We start from the raw sequence: 24535 nt of genomic DNA, 5'->3' as shown, positions 1-24535 counted from the left end.
TTCCTCCAGATATTTGGCATCTTGAAGGCTCCATTTGATGATCACGGCGAAGGTCAGATGCTGAGGTTGGAGGATTTGGGAGACCAGCGCTATGCTCACTTCAAGTACATGTTTAGGCTCTGCTACAGGGTGCTACGACACTCCCAACAGGACTATCGCAAGAACCAGGCATGTTTTCAGCCTCTTTATAAGTGCAATATACATCAATACTTACGTCAGTTAGCAGGCTAACTGGGTTAGCCTACTGTTTCATGGTAGCACACACGGCAAACGGAAAACTACATTAAAATATAAATGACAACACAACTAGCTAAACAGCTGCTGGTTAACAGATACACACTAACATACAGACGTACTGAAAGAGTCTGTCAGCCAAATGACAGCAACGTGTTTAACAAGGCCTCAGCATGCTAACTTAGCCCCATGGTTAGCTCATTGACTACTAGCGTGTTTCCCCAGTAGAATGATAGGGGAAACACTGCATTAACATGTTCACTATCTACAGGACGGTAGGTAGAGAAGGACAGAGATGGCTCTGGACTGGAAACTTATTGGCACAGGTTCTGTCCATCGATCTGGAATAATTTATTGAAAGGCTCCTAATCAAGTAGTCCAAGTAGTTCTCAAGCAGCCTTTTAAGTAATTAATGAGCCGATAAAATAAATAAATAACTTATGTGTAATAGCGAAAGTAAGTGAAACCTGGGTGGAGGTATTACGGTATAGTTTTTTAGTTGTATGTGTGTACATGAATATGTCAATTCGCCTATCTAAAACTTGTGAATGCAATCACAGGAGAACCTTGACGGAACCTGAAAATATTTAGCACAGGTATTCAGTTGAACTTAAGGGGGAAGTTATTAGAATTTGGTGTTTAAAGGTCAATAGTTCAAGATCCTTTGAGAAAGCTTTTCTGACCTTAAAATGCTAATCGTGCAAAAATGTGAAGCAAATTTCACAGGATAAAATTAAGATATTGTGATGACATTTTATGTCCAAAAAGTCAAATGCCACCATCACCGTGGGATCATAATATTCTGCAGGAACACCTTTATTAAATGTGCATCCTTCAATTCTTCACTACATACTCATGGATCTGTATGGACATAAAGCACAGTAGAGTTTGGAGACTAGGTTGTGGCGGCAACCAAAATTTAGTAATTCTTGTTAAATAAAAGAAACATATTTTCTTATATGAATGAAAAAGCTTTATTGATAAGGACTAAAATACACCAGTTTGACCTGTCTCTAAGTTTTCTACTCAAGTCTTCTTTACCAGTAACAGCCAGTTGCTGATACCGGCTCTTATACAGCTAGCTGTAAAGCTTCAGCTCGATACTTCTGCAGCACTGATTTTACAGCCTAGTCATTGACCTGCTTATGTTGCTGCTACCACATTTTAGTATTTCTCAAAGAAAAACTAGAATAAAGAAAGAAGCAATACCTTTCTAGAGGACATTCATTTATATTAACCTCCTACTTTTTTCATTGCTTTAGCCTCATTTCCTCATTTTAAGAGATTAAAATAAAATATGCACATTTAATCACTTTCATTACATTATAAATGATTTTTTTTAGGCCAAGTCAGCTAACAAATGTAGAGAAATGGACAACCTCATTAGACTTTAAGTGTCCTTGTCATTGTTTTTGACATTTTAAAAGTTAAATTATTAATCAGTTAATTAAAATAAGTGTCCATAGTGCAGACTTAATTCAGTAACTTCCAGCTACAGCCCTTGTAAGACCACCCACTGCTTATAAATAATTGTGCCTAACAGGATGTTGACGGGCAACTCTCAAGTGTAACTGGATAACTTTGTGAATGTGAATCAGCAAAGTTTTCTTGTTCAACAAGTTCTCCCTCACCCATGGTTACTTTATGACTTTTTCTTTTTCTCTTTTGTTATGTAGGAGTACATAGCCAAAAAGTTCTCAATCATGCAGTCTCAGATTGGATATGAGATCTTGGCTGAGGACACAATCACTGCGCTCCTGCACAACAACCGCAAGCTGCTGGAAAAACACATCACAGCAAAAGAGATCGAGACCTTTGTCAGCCTGCTGAGACGCAACAGAGAACCCCGGTCAGACATAAAAACCACCTCTCAAGGGGACAGTTTAATAAAAAAGAATGTCTCTTGATTAGCAGACCTGCTCATTAAAATTTCATATTTTGTAGCGTTAGCTGTAAATGCATGATCGCGGGTTTATATATTCAAACCTTGTGTAGTTAATCACTTTTTTGTTTGCAGATTCCTGGATTATCTGTCTGATCTCTGCGTGTCCAACAAGACCGCCATCCCCGTCACACAGGAGCTTATCTGTAAATTCATGCTGAATCCCTCCAACGCAGATATCCTCATCCAGACCAAGTGAGTCACACCCTCTGGCATCTATATTTAAAACATCCTGCTTGATCCCGTCATATTTCAGGCGTTCTTTTTAAAAACAGGTTTAAACACGAACATGCTCTCCGCGGCATGTGAGAGTTCTCCTTCCCAGACTATCTGCCTCATGTGCAATAGATCAGGACTGTGCAGTTCTTGTTTTCTCTAGTAACTGCTTTATTTTACACAAACTCCTCTCCCCTAGACTCATCTCTAACACCGATACCACCCTGGAGCCCTCTATGATGCAGGATGAGGTGGAGGATGAGGAGGTTTGGCTCTACTGGATCGACAGCCACAAGGAGCCCCACGGCAAATCCATCCGCCACCTGGCCCAAGATTCCAAGGGCAACCACAAGATAGATGCAGACATCATCACCTACTACAGGTGATGTTGCCACTCTCGCTTTTAGTTCCCCCAGTGTGCACAACATTGTTTCCCATGTGACATAATAAAAAAAGGTGAAATAAGGAAGCATCTTTTCTGCCCCCTTATTTGAATGTTCTTCACCTCCCGTGCAGGTATCAGCTGAACTTGTTTGCTAAAATGTGCCTCGACCGTCAGTACCTAGCCATCAACCAGATCTCCAGTCAGCTGCCCGTCGATCTGATTCTGCGCTCCATGTTCGACGACTGCCTGCCCTACAACCTCCGAGCCTCCTTCTGCCGCCTCATGCTGCACATGCACGTGGACCGCGACCCGCAGGAGTCTGTGGTCCCTGTGCGCTACGCCCGCCTCTGGACCGAGATCCCTTCCAAGATCACCATCAATGAGTGAGCGTCCGTGCGTCAACACACGAGCGTACCTTTCAAGCTATCTCGACTAGATGTGGATTGTTTCCACAGGTTCGAGTACGAGTCGGCTGACAGCTCTAGGGAGGAGATGAAGAGGAAGTTCGCCCCCACCATGGAGTTTGTGGAGGAGTACCTTAAAGATGTGGTCAACCAACCTTTTCCATTTGGGGATAAAGATAAGAATGAGCTCACACTGGAGGTAAAATATATATATACATATTTTTTGAACCTAGCACCTTGTTGCTCTAGCGGTAGTTGATGAGTTTTGTGTTCTGTTTCTCTTATTCAGGTGGTGAATCTGGCTCGAAACCTGGTTTACTTTGGTTTCTACAGCTTCAGCGAGTTGCTGCGTCTCACACGCACCCTTCTGGCCATCCTGGATATTGTTCAACACCCACTGTCTTTCATGAACAAGCTCAACAAGAGCCCAGAAGCTGGTTAGTTCAGTGAAACAACAAAAGCACATTATGTATGTGTTACAAATATCACACACAAAACTTGATTGAGTCTAAAATTATCAAATTATTTGAGCTGCTGTATCTTAACTGTCCTGATTTAACATATGGATGTGACAGTTAAAAGATTGTGAGATCATGGCTATCTGTAGAAACATTACATTTAAATCAGCATTGAGGAGGGCTGAGCAGAGGAAGAAATCATTTATATCAATCTGGAATTTTGTTGCTATAGTTTTTGATCAAAAAAGACAATAAAACGAACACAGAAATGTGCGCCCTCTAGATGGATATATGTAATTTCTTTTAATATGCACATCACAGTGTAAGATGCCTGAATATGGATGTTTTCTTTAGGCAACAATGTCCTGCGAACAATCCACGGCGTTGGTGAAATGATGACCCAGATGGTGATGAGTCGAGGTGTGCCGCACAGCCTCCCGGACACTTCTCCCTCCCTGCGCTACGGGAAAGGACACTTCCTGCCGGACAACGAGGACGTCATGGTCATGGACACCAAGCTGAAGATCATAGAGATCCTACAAGTGAGCACGGCTGCTAAGATGATCTCCGATGGTTGCTGCTGGTGCATTGCTTTTGCACTATTCACCAGTTTGATTGCAGTGTCTGATTTCCTTTTTGTGTGCTTTTTGTCTCCCTGTTAGTTCATCCTGAGCGTGAGGCTGGATTACAGGATCACGTACTTGTTGTCCATCTACAAGAAAGAGTTTGGGGACAAGACATTAACAGAGAACTCTGTCTCTCTTGCTGAAATGCCTATAATGACACGTGAGACTCTGTTCTCTTATTTTGATGTTTTTTTATCGTTACAGCCGGCCTTACTGAACTGGTAGTTACTTTTATTTTATTTTTCCTTCAGCTTCTGAACCTGACATTGATGAGATTACAACAAAAGCGGAGAGCATGTTTGCTGGAAGGTATGAGAAGATGCGCTGCTTTATTGAGTCGAGGTTTCAATACAAACATTCACCTAGATTAACCTAAATACCTTGACCCGATGTACGATTTCAGCTCTGAGTTAAGTGCGGTGGAGCTGGACGACGAGGGCGGCCGGACGTTTCTGAGAGTTTTGATCCATCTAATCATGCAAGATTATCCCCCGCTGGTGTCTGGCTCTCTTCAACTCATCTTCAAACACTTCAGTCAGAGAGCTGAGGTGCTGCAGGCCTTCAAGCAGGTTAGCAATGCTGCATTGAGTGAGCTAAATGAGCGTGGCACGAGGCACTCCGTGCTTAAAGTGATTTTTGGACCGTGCCTCACTAAGATATTCCTTGTCTTTGGAATTAAAAACTGCACATAGTTCCATTTGAACATCGCGCAGACGTGGATTTGTTTTAAAATCTCTGTGTTACTGTGGTTTATTTTCCATCTGCTGTGTCTGTTTGTGCGTTTCAGGTCCAGCTGCTGGTGTCGGAGCAGGATGTGGAGAACTACAAGCAGATCAAGGCAGACCTGGACCAGCTGCGTCTGACTGTTGAGAAGTCAGAGCTCTGGGTGGAGAAGAGTGGAGTCTACAGCAGCGAAGACCTGGTGGTCAGGCAGGGCAAAGAACCAAACATTGAGGTACTCTAACGTAACAGCAAAACGGCTAAGCATCTTAAAGCGAAGTTAGCATTTTATATTTACAGCTCTGTGGGAAGTTACTGTGATTGTCTTAAACGTCCTGTCAGTCATGCTGCTGCACTGTAAATGGTTCCTTAGTTCGTTGCTATTGTTCATCAGAGCTGAAAGCAAACATCGGCAATTGCTTTTTAGTTTACAACAGAAAATTCAGTGAATAGGAACCTGTGGTTATTAGGTAACTTTATTTTGCAGAATAAAAAAATGAACTGAATTAAACCCATATAATTTTTTGGATTCAGTAATAACATCTAAGTGGATATAAAAAAGTAATAAATCTCCCTTCATGTGTGTCCTTTGCCAGGAGGTTGTTCTGAGTCCAGTGCAGGACGGTGATAATAAACCTCAGATTGACAGCAACAAGGCGAACAACTACAACATAGTCAAAGAGGTGAGCTACACGTCTTTTTGTTCTCGTTAAGTATCGTTTCCACTGCTGTCCACCTGTAAATGATTTGTGTCTCCTCTTTAGATCCTAGTTCGGCTCAGTAAGCTGTGTTATACCAGTAAAAAGAACCGCGTGCAGCAGCAGAGGCTGCTGAAGAACATGGGAGCTCACACTGTGGTGCTGGACCTGCTGCAGATCCCCTATGAGAAGGTGAGGATCACGCGCCACCTGAGTGACTTAAATCCATTATGTTGGACTCTCAAATCATTTGAATTTGCATTCGCTTGCTTCTGTCCTTCTGCAGATCGACGAGAAGATGAATGAGATCATGACCCTGGCGCACACGTTCCTGCAGAACTTCTGTAGAGGAAACCCTCAGAATCAAGTTCTACTACATAAACACCTGAACCTCTTCCTCACTCCAGGGGTTGGTTGATTTGACTTGCCGTTACCTTTTTAGAGACCTTCTCTTTCTCGTAGAGTGTGCATTATGAAAGCCACTCCATAACTCCGTCGTCTTCCAAAAGAATCTAAACTCCCGTTTCCCTCCCCCCCGCCCCCAGTTGCTAGAGGCTGAGACGATGCGTCACATCTTCATGAACAACTACCAGCTGTGCAACGAGATCAGCGACCGCGTGGTCCACCATTTTGTCCACTGCATTGAAACGCATGGAAGACACGTCCTGTACCTCAAGTTCTTACAGACCATCGTGAAAGCTGATGGGAAGTACGTGAAGAAGTGTCAGGACAAAGTCATGACAGAGGTGAGAATTTATTTAATTTCATTTTACACCATGCATCAAGGACTTCACGTGTAGTTTTGGAAACGAGGGATTGATGAAGATACACTACATTTAAACTAATACTATATATAATATATCAGGGTCATGTAGATCCAATTCTGTGGTCTCCTGAAGCAATAACCGCGTTATTCCTATCTATTGTTATTTTAAATATAGCATTTTACAGTCGTTTCTAAAGACCTTGGTTAACACCGTTTAACTCAAACCTCCAAATCCTTGTGTGTCCAGCTGGTGAACGGTGGCGAGGACGTGCTGGTCTTCTACAACGACCGCTCGTCATTCTCCGTGCTGCTCCAGATGATGGGCTCCGAGCGCGAGCGCACGGAGGAGGATGGAGCTCTGGCTTATCACAACACCCTCGTGGAGCTTCTGGCCGCCTGCACCGAGGGAAAGAATGTCTACACTGAGCTGAAATGCAACTCTCTGCTACCGCTGGACGACATTGTCAAAGTCGTCACCGACGTCAACTGTATCCCAGAGGTAAAAGTTTTACTCGATAACTGAAAATATAAACTGAACCGTGTAAAATGAACATTTTTAAGCACTCTTTTGTCTCTTATTTTCCGTCTCCCAGGTGAAAACTGCATATGTGAACTTTGTGAATCACTGCTACGTGGACACGGAAGTAGAAATGAAGGAGATCTACACCTCCCCCCATATCTGGAGGCTCTTTGACAACTTCCTGGTGGACATGTCCAGTGTAAGTCTCTGTCAGATTGAAAGGTCACACACATGCAGCCCTTTTTCTTCCCTAATGAGGCGCTGTATGTTTCGAGATACACGTCGGCTTACTCATATGCCGAATGTGTTCACCGAATCCATGTGCAGGGAGAATGACAGAAGGGATCAGAACCTTACCTCTGCTTTATTTTTCTGTTTAAGGTGTGCAACACTACCACGGATCGTAACCACGCAGACGTGGCTCTGGAGAAGTATGTGACAGAGACAGTGATGGCCATTGTCAAGGGTTTCTTCAGCTCACAGTTCTCTGTCAATCACTCCAACCTGCAGGTATTGTTCTCCACTGGTGACAAGATGGAGAAATGTGCCACATGACTTAAAAAAAAAAAGTGCTTGTTCAGAGCGTGTCCAACTCCTTTGACAACTTTTTGCTGCTTCAACATCTAAGAAGTATTTAACAGCAGCATTCACTGCACATTCGCCTGGGACCTTCGTTGCAGACATTTGAACCTTGAGTTGCTGCTTGAGGTGTTTTATTCTGTTGGTCCTAATGTCTGCTGTCAGAGCCGGCGTTGAAGTGTTCCTATCTGGATATTTCTCTGCACTCATCCACTTTAAAAAAAAAAAAAAAAACACATCATCGGCTGCTCTCTCTTCTCTTTTTCACAGACAAACCAGTCTGTCTTCATCAAGCTGCTCCAGTCGGCTTTTAGGTTATACAACTGCACCTGGATCAACTCAGCTCAGAAGACTAATATCGAGAGCTGTATCAAAACACTGGCTGACGTGGGTACGTGCTGCTTCTCTGCTGTTGATGGAGACCTGAGACATTTCAAATATATTTTTTTTAGAAAAAAATATAAAATTTAGTGGGGCATATATTGTTTATGCTAAATTTGCGGTGGTATTTAGTCGGGGGGAAAAGGGTTAAACCTCTTTGAGGATCTTTTATATATTTCTAGTTCTTTTCTTTAAATGCTGACATAGCTGTGGCTACGGTTTTGGGAGGCAGATTGCATCAACTAAACACAGAAACACTAGAATTGCATCCCCAAGGTACCAGAAAACCTTGGCCAAGTGTAAAAATATCTCATAATAAACCATTCTCGAGATCAAAAATTCCTAACATCAATAAACTATTAAATGTTATAAAATCTATTTCATAGAGGGTTGAGATGTACCCACACCTTAAACTACGATATAAATTTATATCACAGTGTAAAGTTAGTATGTGATACACAACAACATTGACCACTGGAAAACCTTTCCTCTTCGAGCAGAGCGTCAAACTCACACGCCATCTTACCTCTTTCCCCAGCTAAGGCACGGGCCATAGCCATCCCGGTTGACCTGGACAGTCAGGTCAACACGTTGTCTCTCAAGGTCCACAGCAACATGGTGCAGCGGGCAGCCAAAGACTGGAGGACCTCTGCCCGCACGCGACCTCGAAAGGAGCCTCTGGGGGGCCCGGACTACAAGAACATTATTGAGAAGCTGCAGGTGCACTTTTTATTCTTATCTTTTTTTTTTTGTTACAAAATAGCCTTGTGCTTCACTTGTTGTTAGAAAAGTTAACTGGTGAAAGAAACCTATAAGAGTTAATGTGTAGTGCATCAAATTTGCCACGTGGGTGGATCAGATCAGTTTGTCACTTTGTATGTCTGACTTTGAGAAATGAGTGTTAACTTTACTGTTTTGCTGCTGGCGTGGATTATGCAGCATAAGGAAAAATGTAAAAAAATAAAAAAATCTGAGGACAAACTTATGACTTTTTGACATTAAAGTTGAATCTCAAATATTTACAGCAGGAGAACATGAGCGTCTGAACAAAATATTCTGCCAATAGTAGCAGCATCTTTTCTGTTTGTCTGTCTGTGCTATACAGGGGGTTGTATCCTGTCTGGAGGAGCAGTTCAGTCCGAAAGTTCAAGCAGAATTTTCTGTGCTGGTAGATGTCCTTCACAGCCCTGAGCTCCTGTTTCCAGAGGCCGCTCGGTTACGCTGCGAGAGTGGAGCTTTCATGTCCAAGTGAGTAGCTGTGTGGAGAACAAAGTGCACATTTTAAACTACTAGCCTGGTGTATGGGGAAGGCTAGCAGCATGGACGATATAGTGACTGGGGGTTGAATGAGTTTTTGACATAATAATATATCGTGTGCTTGTAATATGTTAATTAAATATTGTGTCTGTGCATAAGTGTATATAAATACGTCTTTAAACTATCACGGTCGCTCTGAGGAGATTTTACCTGTGGAGATCGATAAAGTGCTGTTTTGTTTCACGAGCCAGTGACTGCATTAGCGGGAAACATCTGTAAACGATACACCTAAACGATACACCGCCTCTTCTTGTTGCTCTGCCAGACTAATCAAACACACCAAGAAGCTCATGGACAAAGAGGAAAAGCTGTGCATCAAGATCCTGCAGACACTCAGAGAGATGCTGGGCAAGAAGGAATGCTTTCAGGAATCCGTGAGTACTTGACCCTCCAGGAAGTGATTTGCCATTTTAGAAGTAAAAGGAGATTCTCTGAGAAAATGGTTTCAGTGTCTCCTAATCACTGTTGCGTTCGAATCGCATTAATTAGGTGCAACTATTGCGCACTAAGTGTTTGCAGTTGATTTAGCCTTGTGTTCGTGTGCCAGCAGTGCCGTAGTCCTATCAGCAGTGCAGTGGAGTCCTTGTTTTCTCCCAGGTCTGTCGGCCCAGAGCCCAGACTCCCCTTCATCAGTATGCTGCGGGCCTTTCTATGTTACATAAGCCAGGGAGGCACTTGAGGACACACTCACACTGAGAGGGAGAATAGGAAGGAGGAAGCAAGGAAAGAAGGAGGACGGGGAGGAGAAGGAGAAGGAGGAGGAGGAGGAGGAGGAGGAGGAGGAGGAGGAGGAGGACAACCAGTGAACAAACAAATCAATACTGCAGAGAGTGGGGGGTACAAGAGCCCGTGTCCTGCTGTACCCCCTCTCAGCCAGACGCCTGAAAAGTGAATGACAAGTGTTGTTAGAGGAGAATTGGGGAGTCTGCTGTGTGTGTGCGCACCGAGGTAGAGAGAGTCTGGAGGTCTAATCAGGTTCTGGGAGACAAGGTGTCACTGTGAAATCCACACTGAAACGGCTGCTTCAGTCAAAAACTTCAACGTGCACGAGACATTTTAGCAAGAATTGTCCTTGGTTGTACACCTGGTTTGTCGAGATAAATGCTGTCTTGAATGGGACGATGGCACGCGTCTAACAACACGGAAGTCCGTGCACAAATGATAAATATTGTCTCCCAATGTCATCCCACTGAAGGCTGTTGCTTGTTGCACCAGATCACGGCTTATTAAAATGGATAGTGCGCGTGTGCCTTAACCTTCCCTGCCAGTGTAATTGCATTAGCAATACAGTCAAGACTGCCTCCCTCAAAAATAGTGCGCGGCAACCAGTGTCACTTACAGCTGCTGAAGGAGTCAGTTTTGTTTTCCCTGTTTGTGTTTTTCCTGTATCTTGTCTCAGTCAGCCAAGCAGTTTTTTTTTTTTTTTTCTCTTTTCTGAAAGGCAAATGATTCAACAGTTGTGTGGAGCAAGATCAGAGGGATTTCAAAGTGGGAAAAAACAGTCAGTTTTTTTAAAAAAGCAGCTTGGTGCATTCGAGAAGCCAGACAGTGCAGTAACGATATGTGAAATGTCAGTTTGTGTAGGTGTGCGTGAGTGTGCTCGAGCATGTATTTGTGGCGTCTTCTTTGTCATGTCCCCGAAGCCCTGAGTGTGGAGCTGCAGCCTCACTGCACGAGAGAGAGGGAGGGAGGGAGAGAGAGAGAGAGAGAGAGAGAGAGAGAGGGCGGGAGAAGAAAGCGATTGATGGAAATAATGAGAGAAGGAGAGGCAGACAGACAAAAACAGAAGGAGAGAGACAGAGTGACAGCATAGGCAGCAGAGGTTGGTGGCTCCCCTGGGGTGCAGTGAGTGGGTGGAGGAGAGTGAGAGGAAGAGATGGAGGGAGAGTCATTGAGGGAAGAAGGGAGGAAGGGGGGGGGGGGGGGAGGCAGCCATGTGAGGAGCCATGTGAGTGGAAGTGAAAAAAAAAGTGGGCAGCGGCTGCAGGGTGAGGGATTGGAGAGAAGCAGAGTCTGCTCAGTCCATGAGGAGACAGGGCAGGGGGTGCGCTTACGTAACAGCCTGCAGTGGCTGATCCAGCGTCACGTGGACCATCACGTTCTGCCTCCCTCCCTCCCTCCCTCCCTCCTTACTCCCCTGTCCGCTCATTGCCTCTCTCCCTCCCTCTCTCTTCCTCCTTTGCTTCCTCTATGCTTTGTCTTAGCCTCATCTCATTCTGCCTGCCCGCCCAAGTTATTTTCTCCGTCTCTCGCTCCCTTCTATTTCCACCCGGGCCCCCCCCTTTGCTCTGTGTTTGCCTCCCTCATGCCAAAGGGGTGCTGGTTAGGCAGTGAAGGTCTGAACTCGCAATACGGAGACATGTTGCCTCCTAACCCCGCACTTCACTCGTTTTGACTGACAAGAGAGGAGACGCTTTGTGAATGTCTCCGAGCTCCCACTTGTCCTGAAGATTACTCGGGTGACGGGCGGGGGGGTTGCGTGCTGATACTATATTCCGGTGTTACACGGGAGTTTGTTTTCTAGAAAAGCCGGGGGAATGTCACTCAAACAAGTGTGCACGTTTGATTGTCCTACAGAGCCCATTATAATCTTTTGGTTCATTTGTTGACGGTGAGGGGGAAAAAAAAGCATCTTTAACACAATTGCAACTGACAGAAACTTGGATATTTTCCGTCAGCTCTTTGAATAGATGTGCGTGCGCTGTCATATGTACATACATAAGCGCGTCTCCGTTGTTTACGGACGATTGAATAAAGCCGGTTATGTAATATAAACCACTCTCACGGGGTTTCTTTTTTACCCACCCTCTCTTTCACGCTCGTCCCTGTCATTCACACGCTGTCTGTCTGTCTGTTCGTCTTCTTTCTTGCCTGCCAAGTTTCACACCACCTGCCCAAGGCAAAGGAGATTTACAGATTACCACCCTCTCAATGCTAAGCGCATCACATGCACACACATGTAGACACACGCATGCACGCACACACACACACACACACACACACTCCAGGCAGGCAGTGCCATGCTGGCTGTCCCTGTGTGAGCTCACCCTGCAGGGTTTTCCCTATTTGTCTGCCTGCTGGTGGGAGTCATGGTGGACTGGGGCTTAGGTTTTTGAGATTCGAGCATTATCAGGCAGGCGGGGAGCTAGAATTTGACCTTTGGGTGACACAGCAACTTGAGTCAGAAAGTTGGACCCCGAGTTCCTTTTGCAATTTCCGAACTTTTTATACAACGCCAAAAGAAGCTAATGAGGATTTGTGTGAATATCTATTTGCTGAAAATGTTTTGTTATTACTACCTGAACTTGCGCGGAGGAGCCTCTCCTTGCCCTCGCTCACCTCGATCCATCAGTCAGGTGTCTGTTAGGGAAGAATCGTGCTTTTGTTTCCATGGTGATGAGGGATTAGCACTTGTTGTTTGTCTCGTCTGGCCGTGACTGGGCACAGGAAGTCTGTGTAACCCGTGTAGAAATGCTTTCAGACGTGGAGCACGGTGTTTGCTGAATTCTTTTAGTGACAAGTGGCTGCAGGGAGAGGGAAAAAAAAACAAAACAAAAAAAAAAAAACACTTTCATTGCAAAAGCTCCTCATATAGAAATGGTAAAAAGAATCCAGCCCTGCAGAACTGAAGTTAAAAACTAAATTGAAAAAAGAAAGAATACTTAGATTTAAGCCTGACATTGTATAAGCAATTATTTCTAGATGTTTTAAATTCCTACCCCACGCTTTAGTCAGCTAGAAAATAGGCTGACTAAGCCAAATCAATACCGTTTACCTTGAAACAAGCTAAATCACCTAGTGCATTTGGCTCTTGAAAGGTTATTTGTCTTTGGTGAAAAAAATAAGATTTCATCATCCTAAAATAAGCGATTTTCTTTAATTTCTTTGTTTCATCACGGAAAATATCTTGAGGTCCTGACTGAAGAGTCTCACGCGTCTGAGGGGCACTATGAAAGAGATTAATTGTCAGTGTGAACAGTGTTTTGGCACAGTTCATAGCGTGTTATTTGAATCCAATTGCATGTGAGTTAAGTCACTTGTGCTAAGGGAGGCACATGACAGGCAAGAGCACAAATGATAGAAATTGCGATTTGTGTTGGAACTGCTGGCTTCCAGACTTTTTTTTTTATTACGCTGATGCACGCAGCTGATGGACAAAATAACAGAAACACTTTTATAATATTGTTTCGGTGGTCTTGCACTAAATAAGGTTTGGATTTTGTTGAGATTGATTATGGACTGAGTTTGTAGTGCCTTTGAATATCTTAGCAAGTAACTTAGCAGTTCATATTTGCCTACTCGAGGCCACTGTTCGGCGATGTGTGAAGTAGTCACATCTATGCTAGAGTTGCAAAACTGCATTCACACGTTCACAACTGCATTTCAGTCCACCGTCGATCTCGCAACTTGCCCATGTGCCATTATTCACTGTGATAGTTTAGCACGCAAGCATGCTAACATTCACCGATAAGCGTTAAACACAGCAGAGACTTTTGGCGATGCCAGTTCCTTTGTCATGTACCACAGCGTTTGATTTGTTTTATTTGAGTGATGAACTGTTGATGTGCAAAATGAAAAGTGGAGGGTCATCCTTAGTCAAATGTGAATAGCTAGACCAAATGCAATGTCAATCCATGCAGCAGATACCATCTCAGAAAGTCATTTCTGTTCAACAATAAACATTTTCTTATGCTTTACCTATATTTCTTTATATATCTCAGTCAATAAGGAAAATTTTATGAAACGGCATCTCCAAAGTCAGACGGTCTTATCTTTTAGGGACCATAAATGAAAATGTAGGTATTAGGTATTGTAGGTGTCAGATGTAGGACCCATTGACTAAAAAGGACAAACATCCCTAGTAAAAGCTTATAAAACTAGCTTGTTTTCCCCTGTCGTCCCAGTTAAAAAGGAGAGAATCTTTAATGGCCCTTTCAGAGTAAAAATATGAATTTCTATAGAGGCACTGTTGAGTTAGTCTATTCTGGGCTACTGTAGAAATATAGTCATGCAACGTGGTGGATGTGCTCCAATTGTAGATACGACGGGCTCATTCTTAGCTTATAAAAAAACAAAAACCCCACATACCATTTCTACTTACATGCTGGCCCTTGAGTAAACACAATCAGTTCTTTACGGTCGCGAATAAGACAATCGGGCCCTTTGCTGAGCGGACTTTCACTGACGCTTGTTTACACTGCAGGTCTTGTATTTCCCTGAACTGGTCTCACCAATTGCTCTCACATGTGGGCATAATTTGTTTTGCTGATGTGCTTGTTTGTTAGAAACATTCAAAGTGTTGTGGAACTGCAGCTTGGAAACATAGCAAAGTGTCTCGTGATGCTGGTGTCAGGTCATGCCTGGTATCATCAGACGTATGTGCAATTCATGCACTTCCCTCTATCCAAACCTCAAGAGTTACATATAGCTATTTCATGTCCGACAAGTAAAACTTTGAATGAAGACCAAAGATATAAATAAAAGTTTGCATAACCTTAAGTTAATTAAACATTACCCAACATACGTAGATTAGCACGGCCCATTAGCAGTAAGTATCTTATATTCGATCTTTGGTAGCGGCATGCTAATTTAAGCCCATCCAGGCCTATCCAGGGATCATTAGATCATTAGATCACGACACAACAAAATGCAGACAAGCAAAAAGATGTCTTTCTACTTTCTGCATGTTGCCATTGTGTCAAGTTAAAATGCAGGATAATGCGACTGCAAGTCCCTTGGTGACTTGCAAAACATGTTATGATATGCATATGTATTATATTGCGGGAGGCTTTAATGTTAAGCTTTTCATTTCCCCCCGGCACCAATTTTACAACTACAGGCAAAAGAAATCTTTATTAGATAACCAGCAACTCATGTTTTTACACTGTACATAATCGGTTTCCTTTCAGTCAGAGTTGAAGTATCACGCGCTAATGACAACAGCTGTAGAAGGTAGAATTTCAGTTTGAAAGCGCTTCCTGAACATTGTTCGTCGACTGAAGTTTCTGCAGGGGTGTAAATGTTGCTTTCTGACTGTGCAGCTGTTGGACTCGTAAGTCAAATGGGGAGACTGGGCTGTATCACGGCGAACTTTATCTCCACAAAAGACAAACCCAGTGTCCTCTGCTGTGGGAGAAAGGAAATCTATTAGCCCCTGCACCCAAAACTCCCAACTTCAACCTTGTTTCGGGTGCATTGTCCACCTCTGCGGCTCGAGTCTGCCAGAGTCAACCTTATCTGAACTAAGCCTCTCCTCTCATTCCTGGCACTGTCTGTCCTGATTTACAGCTGCTGCTGCTGCTGCCATCCGCTGCCTGCATGAGTTTTCAGACCACCTAAAGAAGCACAGGGCATGCTGTGTCTTTGTCTTTTTATCCATGCCTCTCTGAGGAGTCGGAGAGATTTGCAGACAGCAGAGCTGCGAGAGGTCTGTGGGAGGGAGGGAGGGAGGGAGGGAGGGAGGGGAGAAAGCGGGGTGTGAGGATGCCGGAGGTGGGGATCGGCAGCGCATTCCCAGCTTGGACACCACAGCCGCAGTGTGGCGTGCCGGTGCACATTTTAAAACCGTACTCCTTGCGAGGTTTTGTTTGTTCCTCTCCTCCTTCCTGTCCTTTGCACCCCCCCCCCCCCTTCCTCTTACTTGTGTCATTTCTCCTATCTTTATTTCTATCTCTCCTTCTTTCTCGTGGCTTTTACATCACCTGACTGGAGTTTTTCTTGTCAATGCAGCAGCAGCAGCAGCGGCGGCGGCGGCAGGCAGATGAGTCAGGCTGGGCTGACTCTCTTCTACCGCCATCCTGCCTCCTCTTTTCCTCTCTGCTCCTCTCCTCTCCTCTCCTCTCTCTGCAGACCCAGCCAGCAGACTGCATCGCCCAGAGGGGAGGCGAACAAGAGAAAAACCTGTCACCCTCACCCCATTTCAACTTCCCCTCGCTTTCTTTTTTCTTTTTTTTTCTTTTTTCGCTGGTATTTGAGAGTAGCAAAACCTACACGTCCTCTGTCACAAAAGAGGAAATGTTAAGTCAAACGCGATTCAATCTGCAATCAGTCAAAAGAGCGCGCATTGGGATGTGCCGCCTTATTGAGTGCAGTGCTGAGTTCGTAGTTGCTCTGAGAGTGAATCTGTATTGCTGTGAGGAAATGAGAGAAGCTGGCTCAATGGATCCTCACCTTCAGTTGAAAAAGTGTGTATGTGTGTGTGTGTGTGTGTGTGTGTGTCTGTGAGACAGCCAGACAGTGCAGGCAGACAAGTGTCTCTGCTGACTGCAGATGAGATGGAGTGTTTACTGACACAGGGAGCATCAGCTACACGTGCTCCTCCACATCTTTGCTTTTCCGTGCGCCTAGTTTGAGGATCTTTAGCTGGACCGTGCCTGGCCAGGCTTCGTGTTGAGGCATTAGACTGCCTCATTTGACTGATGCGTCTGATGCATCTTGTCTAAATTCTGGTCGTCTGTGTTTACCGGGGTGTAGCCAGTTTTTCCACGTGCCGTGTTACAGTTTTGCTACGTTGGGACGTAAGCGAACAACACTTACATAAGCAGTCACACAAATGACTCACAAGATGAATACCGGTTAGCAGTATGGGTCAGATGTAAAAGAGGTGCGACAGCCACCACTAAGGAAACTCACAGTGGAAGTGAGAGGGGAAATAAATGCTGAATTGCTAGTAGGACCACAGCCTTCGCAGATGATGAAAAAATTATGGAACATAAACTGAAACTCAGGAAAACTGCACTTTCATTTGGTTCTTCTACTAACTGGACAAACGTCATAAAAACCGAATTCACTGCCCAGCTTTGGTATTTTTCAGATGTTTATGTTGGCTTGGCCTACTAACATGTTTCCATGGTAACAACAGGTGGTCCATTTACTATTCTAGCTCCACCCTCCCAACGTCATGTTTAAAAACCCTCCCCCGTTCATCCGTCCAGTGCGGTGATCAATACCAGTGGTGAGGTGTCATCAAAACAAGGCCATTATGCGTTTCCATAGAAACTGATGCTGACCACCTTTAGTGTTCTTTATAAGTCATCTGTCTGTGTATCTGTCACGCCCCTCCGTCGTTCACAGCAAAAATAGGTGGTGACGAACACGACGTGACCCGTGTACCTGTCAATCACTTGCACTTTGATTACACAGGCGTTGTAGGGAGATTGTCTCAGTGAATCTCTCCATCTCGTTTCAGCTCATCTGCATCAAATGTCACGAGAGAGGCGTGGAGTGATGTTCATAAGTCAGGAAGAAAATAACTCGTTCCTTAAATAAACGCTCTGCTGCAAGGAAGCTGGCATTTTGCGATGCGTTTTTTTTTTTTTTTTTTCCTGTAAATGGACACGTTGCGTAAACGCTCCCTTGTTTGTCACTCAGGTGTGTGTACGTGGGGTATAAAAGCGGCACCACAAAAGCGGTCCCAGCGTGTGCAGTTTCAAATTGAAAAGTTTATTGTCAACTTTCATGATCTCATATTCAAAGTAGACAAAAACAGCTATGTAGAGGACTTTGGGAAATTTCTAATTATATAAATAAATAGCCATCATGGATCCCCCCGTTAAGATCACATTATTGGCCAACACTTTTACTGCCATGCGCCGTGATGCTCCAGTTTGTTTATTGATGGCGCTGTTTTCATCCTGCCATTGCTCCCATCAAGACTGTATCATGGGATGATGGCGATCTTTCCTATCAGGTGAAATGAGATGAAACCAGCTCAGCCTTAATGGGGTAGATAAGGTGGATTTCGTGCCAGCGAATGGACCTCACCCGCTCTCTAGGATGGGACATTTATTAACATTTATCAACATTCGTCCCTTGTTTTGACATCATTCATGGCTCACAAAAATAAAACTTTCCCAAAATGTGATTTTCTACTTCAGGTCTGCTGCTCTGTCAGACTCCGACACGGATTTAACATTATGATTTCTGTCTCCACAGGGAAACGAGTTAAGAAAGATTCTCCTCACACGCTACTTTGGAAATCAAAAGCTCCACTCCAAGTCAGAGCTTGGAAGTGGAAACAGCTCTTCTGGCGGCTTTGTCAAGCCATCGTCTGGAGGTACTGAGAACCCCAAATAAAACCGGTAGACACTGCAGCAGCTACTGGCTGAAGACACTAGCTAACATGACAGCACTCTGCTCAGGAGACGTGCTGTCTGACAATCACTGGCAGCCTCTGAATCGAGCTAAAGCGATTCCTAAAGCATCACATAAATAAGTATTAGGTTCACACAGATATGAAAAAAATATCAGATAAGAAAAAAAAGAATCAATGAAGTGTGGAGCCGAAGCTTTTCAGAACGCTTTTATTGAGTATTTATATTAAATCTCTGCAGGAGGCTCTCCCATGTTGGACTCTGACAAGCCCGGTAGCAGTATGGTGGAGATCCAGTGTCTCTTGGACAATGTTGGAGCTTCAGAGCTGGTAATTGACCTCATTGTCAACACCAAGAATGACCGGGTGTTTGAGGAGAGCATCCTGCTGGGCATCGCTCTGCTACAGGGTGGAAACACGCAGATACAGGTGAGGTGCACTCATATCTCCTATGCCTTATTTACCTGCACAGCTTGGTGATTTAAACTCATTACCACTCTGCCTCCCACCCAGAACTCATTCTACGGCCAACTCTTCAAGCAAAAGAAGTCTGAGAAGTTCTTCAAGGTTTTCTACGACCGCATGCGTTTGGCTCAGCAAGAGATTCGAGCCACCGTGTCTGTCAACATGTTTGAACTCAGCTGCAGAAAAAGGGATGACGACAGTGATGCCACTAATGTCAGGTTCAAGAAAGGTACTGTTGAGTAATGATGTATTTTAACCTTTCTGTATCTTATTTATTTAATGATAACCAACTCGCACTGGCTCCTTGGCGTAAGTCCCAAGTGTCCCCAGAAAACATTTGTTACCTCCGCTGTCTGGAACATGCAGCAAACCACTGTGTCAAAATGTCAAAATGAAGCCAAAAGTACAAAGGCAAAGTTCATTTCAAGTGAATCTGGTCTGTAATTATGTCAGAGGTGCACAGAGAAGAGCATTTAAAAGTGACATGCTGAGTCATGACCTCAGTGCAGGCAGACGTTTACAGAGTATCAGGTCCCGGAGTGAGTGAAAACTCAATTAGAACTTGAAAACATTGATGTTTTTACAGTGTGTGAGGTCCTGACGTTCAGCTTTAAAACAGTAATGACGAATAAATCCAGAATGATCTTTGCTGGTCCGCTGACCTCTGTGCAGACTGTTGTTCCCCCGTCACATGTCAGAGGCCATGTGACGGCCCACATCACAAGCTATCAAAAGGCCATTGTATCAGGAGTGGGTGCTTTCATACTACAGAACCCCACTCAATGGTGGCCCACTTGTCAAGGGGCATCTCAGGATTTAAATGTTTATAGTCTGTCAAGAGTCGCATTGATCAACACTTGCTCAACAATATCCATTCACATAGAACCATCTTCTGTCAAATGCTATATAGGGAATTGTGTGTCTTTTTTTAAAACCATCTCTGCACGCTTGCTTTGTAGGGAAAGACGGAACCCTTCATATGAGGGACGACATGCGAGGGCAGCTGAAGGAGGCCTCCTCAGCGACCTCAAAGGCCTTCAATGCCTTCAGGAAGGAACTAGACCCGGACCTCGAAGGCCTTGGCCAGAACAGTGAAATCATTGGGACTGAGGAAGCTATAGAAGAGACTCAGATGAGCCCTGCCATCACAATCATGAAACCAATCCTACGTTACCTACAGCTGCTCTGCGAGAACCACAACTCTGACCTGCAGGTACCTTCACGCTTCACGAACCCTGAGGTCTAGCTGTTGCTGTTAACTCTGACTGACTCTTGTTTTATGCTCTGACTCCAGAACTTCCTGCGCCACCAGAACAACAAGACTAACTACAACCTGGTGTGTGAGACTCTTCAGTTCTTGGACTGTATCTGCGGGAGCACTACTGGAGGCCTAGGGCTGCTGGGACTTTATATAAATGAGAGTAATGTGGATCTGGTTCGTCAAACCCTGGAAACCATCACAGAGTATTGCCAGGGACCCTGCCATGAAAACCAGGTAGGGAGATGACTGGTTAGTTTAGAAATGCCATGCTTAGCTAGGAGATAGCGAATATATTATCTATAGAGAAGGACCATTAAACTAAGAAAATATAACCACAGCGAAAGTCTTCGTATGCTAGTGATACATCAGTACACAGCACATTCTCACAGCCAGCCGTGGTTTAATACCGATCTGTGTGTGTACACTCGGTTGTTAAGCCACCCACACTTTTCCTCGGATGGATTTTAATTTTTGCCCATTGTGCACGACACTAACTACATCTCGTGTTCTTTTCCAGACCTCTATAGCCAAGCATGAGTCAAACGGCATTGACATTATAATAGCACTGATTGTCAACTCAATCAACCCCCTGGGGAAGAATCGGCTGGACCTGGTGCTGGAGCTCAAGGTGAGCAGCAGGTGTCTCTGAGATTCCTGTGAGGTCTCTCACTATGACGCACAGCCATCGTTATAGCAATGCTTACAATTTGTTGTATAGTTATCTATAGAGCTGGAACAAAAAGTGGTAGTCATTTTATCAGTACTGCGATATATAGAAAAGCAGCACGGCAGTGCGTCATGTTTTATTTTTCTGAAGAGCTGGCCTGTGTTTACTGAGTGCGTAGATGATCTAGGGTGAAACTAAAACAAATGACGGCGCCTCATGTTACAGAACAATGCCTCCAAACTCTTACTGGCTATCATGGAGAGCCGCCATGACAGTGAGAACGCAGAGAAGATTCTCTTCAAGATGAGACCCACAGAACTGGTGAGCGCATGTTTCAGCATGAATGATCAGGTCTAGACGTGATCAGTAGGTGATCTGTGCCTTTTCCTAACCTTTTTTTTTTAACACTTCAGGTGGATGTAATGAAGGAAGCCTACGCCCAGGGTCTAGAGAGTGAGGAGGATGAGGACAGCATGGGAGACATGATCAAACCCAGAGACGTCGGACACAACATTTACATCCTGGCACATCAGGTGATTACAAAAAAAAAATAAAAACAAAAAAAAACAGGCCTGCTCTCGTATTTGAATGTGACTGGAGCACTTCTGCTTTTCCTCTGTCTTGCCTGACCTTCTGCCGACCTGCGGGGCTACTGCAGGAGTTGTAAATGATGGGAGACTGCTACTGTCTGAATGAACTCCTCTGAAAGATTTCTAAAATTAGATTTCAGATTGTGACCCCGCTTCAGCAGACGGGTAGAGTGAAGGTAAAAGCAAAATTTAGTTCTGGCCTTGCCCAGGGTATCGGGGATGAAAGAATGAGACAGGAGTGTGAAAGCAGTTGTGCCGTGAGTGTGTATCTCCATCCTATGTGTGTCAGTCTTTTCGCTGCAGTTTATGTAAGTCGGAGAGAGCAGGCCGGGCGGGTTTTCACTTCTGCCTTTTTAGAGCCATGTGTCAGACGGGGTATTTTTGTCCGTCCAACAGTCTAGTTTCACCATGACAAAAAAAATATTTTTTTCTTTTCTTGTATTTTAACATTTCTTTTTGACCTCAGAAAATAAAAACAACACCACCGATGACGCACACACACTTTAAATATCCAGTGAACAACTGTTAAACTGTGGGACTCACATCACTTTTGTATTTTCAGTTACATTTGGTTATATATACATATATATAAATAAAAATGTAACTGAAAATACAAAATTGATGTATGTGTAGTTAGTATTAGTTAAATACATGTCTCCATGTTTTCTCCATGAAATAAATCAGGTATTTTCCTTTTATTTCTTAGTTGGCCAGACACAACAAAATCCTTCAGCAGAGCCTGAGGCCGGGGTCGACTCTGGGTTCCAGGTCAGGGGTGGACCCAGATAACGAGAAGGACGACGCCCTTCACTATTACGCAAAGCACACAGCTCAGATAGAGGTAAACCTCAACATTGTTTTTGATTTTCCCATTTTATCCTCGCTAATGCAAAAGCTTTTTTTCCAATTCAGTCACTTACTCTTCTCTCCATAGAAAGTTACACCGGAAACTTGTTTTTTTTCCCCCTCAGATCGTGCGTCATGACCGCACCATGGAGCAGATTGTGTTTCCTGTCCCCAACATCTGCGAGTACCTCACCGAGGAGTCCAAGCTGCACGTGTTCACCACCACCGAAAGGGACGACCAAGGCAGCAAGGTTAACGACTTCTTCCAGCAGTTTGACAACCTCTACAATGAGATGAGGTGGCAGAAGAAGATAAGAAGTAAGTCTTTACATCCTGGATCCAGTGCTTGGAAAATAATGATGGTGGCAACAGGAACAGTCTCTGGTTGTGTAATTCTACACTAAATTGAAGACACCGTGTGTGTGTGATTTGTGTGTGTGTGTGTGTACGCTGCATTTTTAGAGCTAATGCTTCCTGTTATGTTTTCACAGAAAATAAGGCTATGTTCTGGTTCTCGCGCCACAGCTCTCTTTGGGGGAGCATCTCCTTCTACTTGGCCTGTCTGCTCAACATTGCCGTGGCCGTATTCTACCCGTTTGGTGATGATGGAGATGAGGGTAATAAGCATTAAATTCTTTTTGTGGGTCACCTGTAATCTTTTCAGTGTGGCAAATGGACCAATGAATTCCATCCTGAGATTAGTTTAGGACTTTTGCATATAAATAATCGTCCATACAGTCAGTTGCTCACCAAACGAATTCACACAGTTCGAATTGAGCTGATCAATACATTCTGATAAAAAATAGGCTGTTCACCGGTGCTCTGGGGCACTTTTAGTGCTCTGGACATCCTTTTGATGTCTAAGAACCGTTTGTTACTGAATAAAGTTCTTTGGGGAACTGAATTTCAACAAAGAGTTCTATAAAGCCCCATGATGCGCCCTCGGTACTTTGAAGAACCATAGATGGCTTTATGTCAATTGATAGCATTAGCCTTCTGACTGCTTGTGGCTGTGTGCAGAAAGATTGATTGTTATGGTAACTTTTTTTTTATTTAAACGGTGATATTTTGAAACGACTTTTTATATAGAAGTCATTTGGATGCTGCAATACTGTGATACTGTAATCAATAACATGCAGCTTCTCATTTAATTCTTAATTACCCAACATGGAAATTGTATCAATTATAATACTATGTTAATATGCACCTTGAATGTACACAGGCAGGCAAATACTATTGACACTAAACTGAAGTTTTGTACAAATCACAGTTTTCACCAAATGATAGATGGACTAAAATCCTCTATGACATCATTGCGAGAAACCACTTTTGGTTATTTATTAGAACCGGTTCTTTAGGCAGAAGGTTCCTTGTAGAACTTTAAAAGGCATCAATGCAAAGAACCACTTTTGGTTACGATTTGAACCTTACTTCTAAGGGTGTGTCAGGTAGATTTATACGTATTTTACCAGTTGTAATTTATTTATTTTTTTTGTTGATTAGCAATTTTCTTTTGCAAGAACGTAAGAGGGCAACAACTGTAGAGACTGAGAAAGATTAGGTGGAAATGTTATGAAAATGTTATGAATGTAACACAGGTTCTATGAATTCAACATCTCTGGTGTACGGGAAGAATGAAAAATAAAATCTAGGGAGCATACAAGAAATGTTTCTGGTTCTCCACATAACAACATACCTCAGCGCTCGGAATGAGAAATACCATCTAAAAAAAGGAAGCTGTCGATAGCAAATACAAATACGTGGATCACCGTTGAGTCTGCAAGTGGTGGCTTGAATGCAAAAATCTGACGTTTTATTTGTTTCTGTAAGTTACAAATAAGGCAAAATAGGAAATAAGAGAAAGTCAAATACACGCGTCACTGTCCGACTGTCTTTAATAGCAGCTTTTTCCTCATTCAATAAGGGTTTGTCTGTAGTTCAGAATGACAGCAGACATGTCAAGTCCTTACACATTACATCACTTTGAGTGCGGGTGCACTACATCGTCCTCTCTGTATGCATAAAACATAAACTGCTATTACACAGGCTGTGACTGCTGCACAGCTAACTTCAGCATCCAGCGATTTTATGTGTTTCCAAACAAACTTTACAAGAATTAGTAATGTACAGGTCTCTCTGTTCACTACACTGAACAACCTTGATAGTGTTGCCCTTGGCCAAATGAAATTCCTGCCTTTCTATTAAATAATTCACAACTTACTGACTGTTGAATCTCTTCGTGTGTGTTTTACGAAAAGTTCACTTTTGTATTTATTTATTTCAAGTGTTTAAAGAGTTCAAAGAGAGTCTCTTATATAATGCTCCACAAATTTGTTTTTCTGGACTGTTAATTATTATTGATTATTACT

At 43.6% G+C, this 24535-nt stretch overlaps 1 protein-coding gene and 1 long non-coding RNA gene across 4 annotated transcripts in view; one reads left to right on the top strand and one right to left on the bottom strand.

Moving 5' to 3' along the window:
• The window catches only part of itpr2 (inositol 1,4,5-trisphosphate receptor, type 2), a 50475-nt gene that overhangs the window by 12818 nt on the left and 13122 nt on the right, over nt 1–24535 (top strand). Inside the window, exons 15-48 of one of the 2 annotated variants that reach the window (XM_047596697.1) lie at nt 10–168; nt 1911–2083; nt 2252–2371; nt 2592–2774; nt 2909–3160; nt 3233–3380; nt 3471–3618; nt 3994–4181; nt 4302–4425; nt 4517–4574; nt 4669–4834; nt 5053–5220; nt 5582–5668; nt 5750–5875; nt 5970–6092; nt 6229–6429; nt 6697–6948; nt 7043–7168; nt 7351–7479; nt 7819–7939; nt 8468–8649; nt 9035–9177; nt 9512–9620; nt 18181–18301; nt 18582–18766; nt 18851–19031; nt 19762–20015; nt 20097–20297; nt 20581–20691; nt 20956–21051; nt 21144–21263; nt 22027–22161; nt 22292–22484; nt 22658–22783. In XM_047596697.1, coding sequence (XP_047452653.1) covers nt 10–168; nt 1911–2083; nt 2252–2371; nt 2592–2774; nt 2909–3160; nt 3233–3380; nt 3471–3618; nt 3994–4181; nt 4302–4425; nt 4517–4574; nt 4669–4834; nt 5053–5220; nt 5582–5668; nt 5750–5875; nt 5970–6092; nt 6229–6429; nt 6697–6948; nt 7043–7168; nt 7351–7479; nt 7819–7939; nt 8468–8649; nt 9035–9177; nt 9512–9620; nt 18181–18301; nt 18582–18766; nt 18851–19031; nt 19762–20015; nt 20097–20297; nt 20581–20691; nt 20956–21051; nt 21144–21263; nt 22027–22161; nt 22292–22484; nt 22658–22783 — 5209 coding nt within the window. Of the gene's footprint in view, nt 1–9; nt 169–1910; nt 2084–2251; nt 2372–2591; nt 2775–2908; nt 3161–3232; nt 3381–3470; nt 3619–3993; nt 4182–4301; nt 4426–4516; nt 4575–4668; nt 4835–5052; nt 5221–5581; nt 5669–5749; nt 5876–5969; nt 6093–6228; nt 6430–6696; nt 6949–7042; nt 7169–7350; nt 7480–7818; nt 7940–8467; nt 8650–9034; nt 9178–9511; nt 9621–18180; nt 18302–18578; nt 18767–18850; nt 19032–19761; nt 20016–20096; nt 20298–20580; nt 20692–20955; nt 21052–21143; nt 21264–22026; nt 22162–22291; nt 22485–22657; nt 22784–24535 lie in introns of both variants that reach the window. The other variant, XM_047596696.1, reaches the window with a different exon arrangement.
• On the bottom strand, nt 9048–22378 carry LOC125015054. 2 transcript variants are annotated; one of them, XR_007113551.1, is made up of 4 exons: nt 22241–22378; nt 12294–12770; nt 12052–12136; nt 9048–9185 (listed from the first exon to the last, which is right to left on the bottom strand). It is a non-coding gene; the product is annotated as an uncharacterized LOC125015054 (long non-coding RNA). The 2 variants fall into 2 exon arrangements; XR_007113550.1 differs by lacking the exon at nt 22241–22378 and having other exon boundaries at nt 12294–15668.

This window comes from Mugil cephalus, chromosome 10 (genome assembly GCF_022458985.1).
Source record: "Mugil cephalus isolate CIBA_MC_2020 chromosome 10, CIBA_Mcephalus_1.1, whole genome shotgun sequence".
Classification (NCBI taxonomy): domain Eukaryota; kingdom Metazoa; phylum Chordata; class Actinopteri; order Mugiliformes; family Mugilidae; genus Mugil; species Mugil cephalus.
This window is presented reverse-complemented; position numbering and strand designations above follow the sequence as displayed.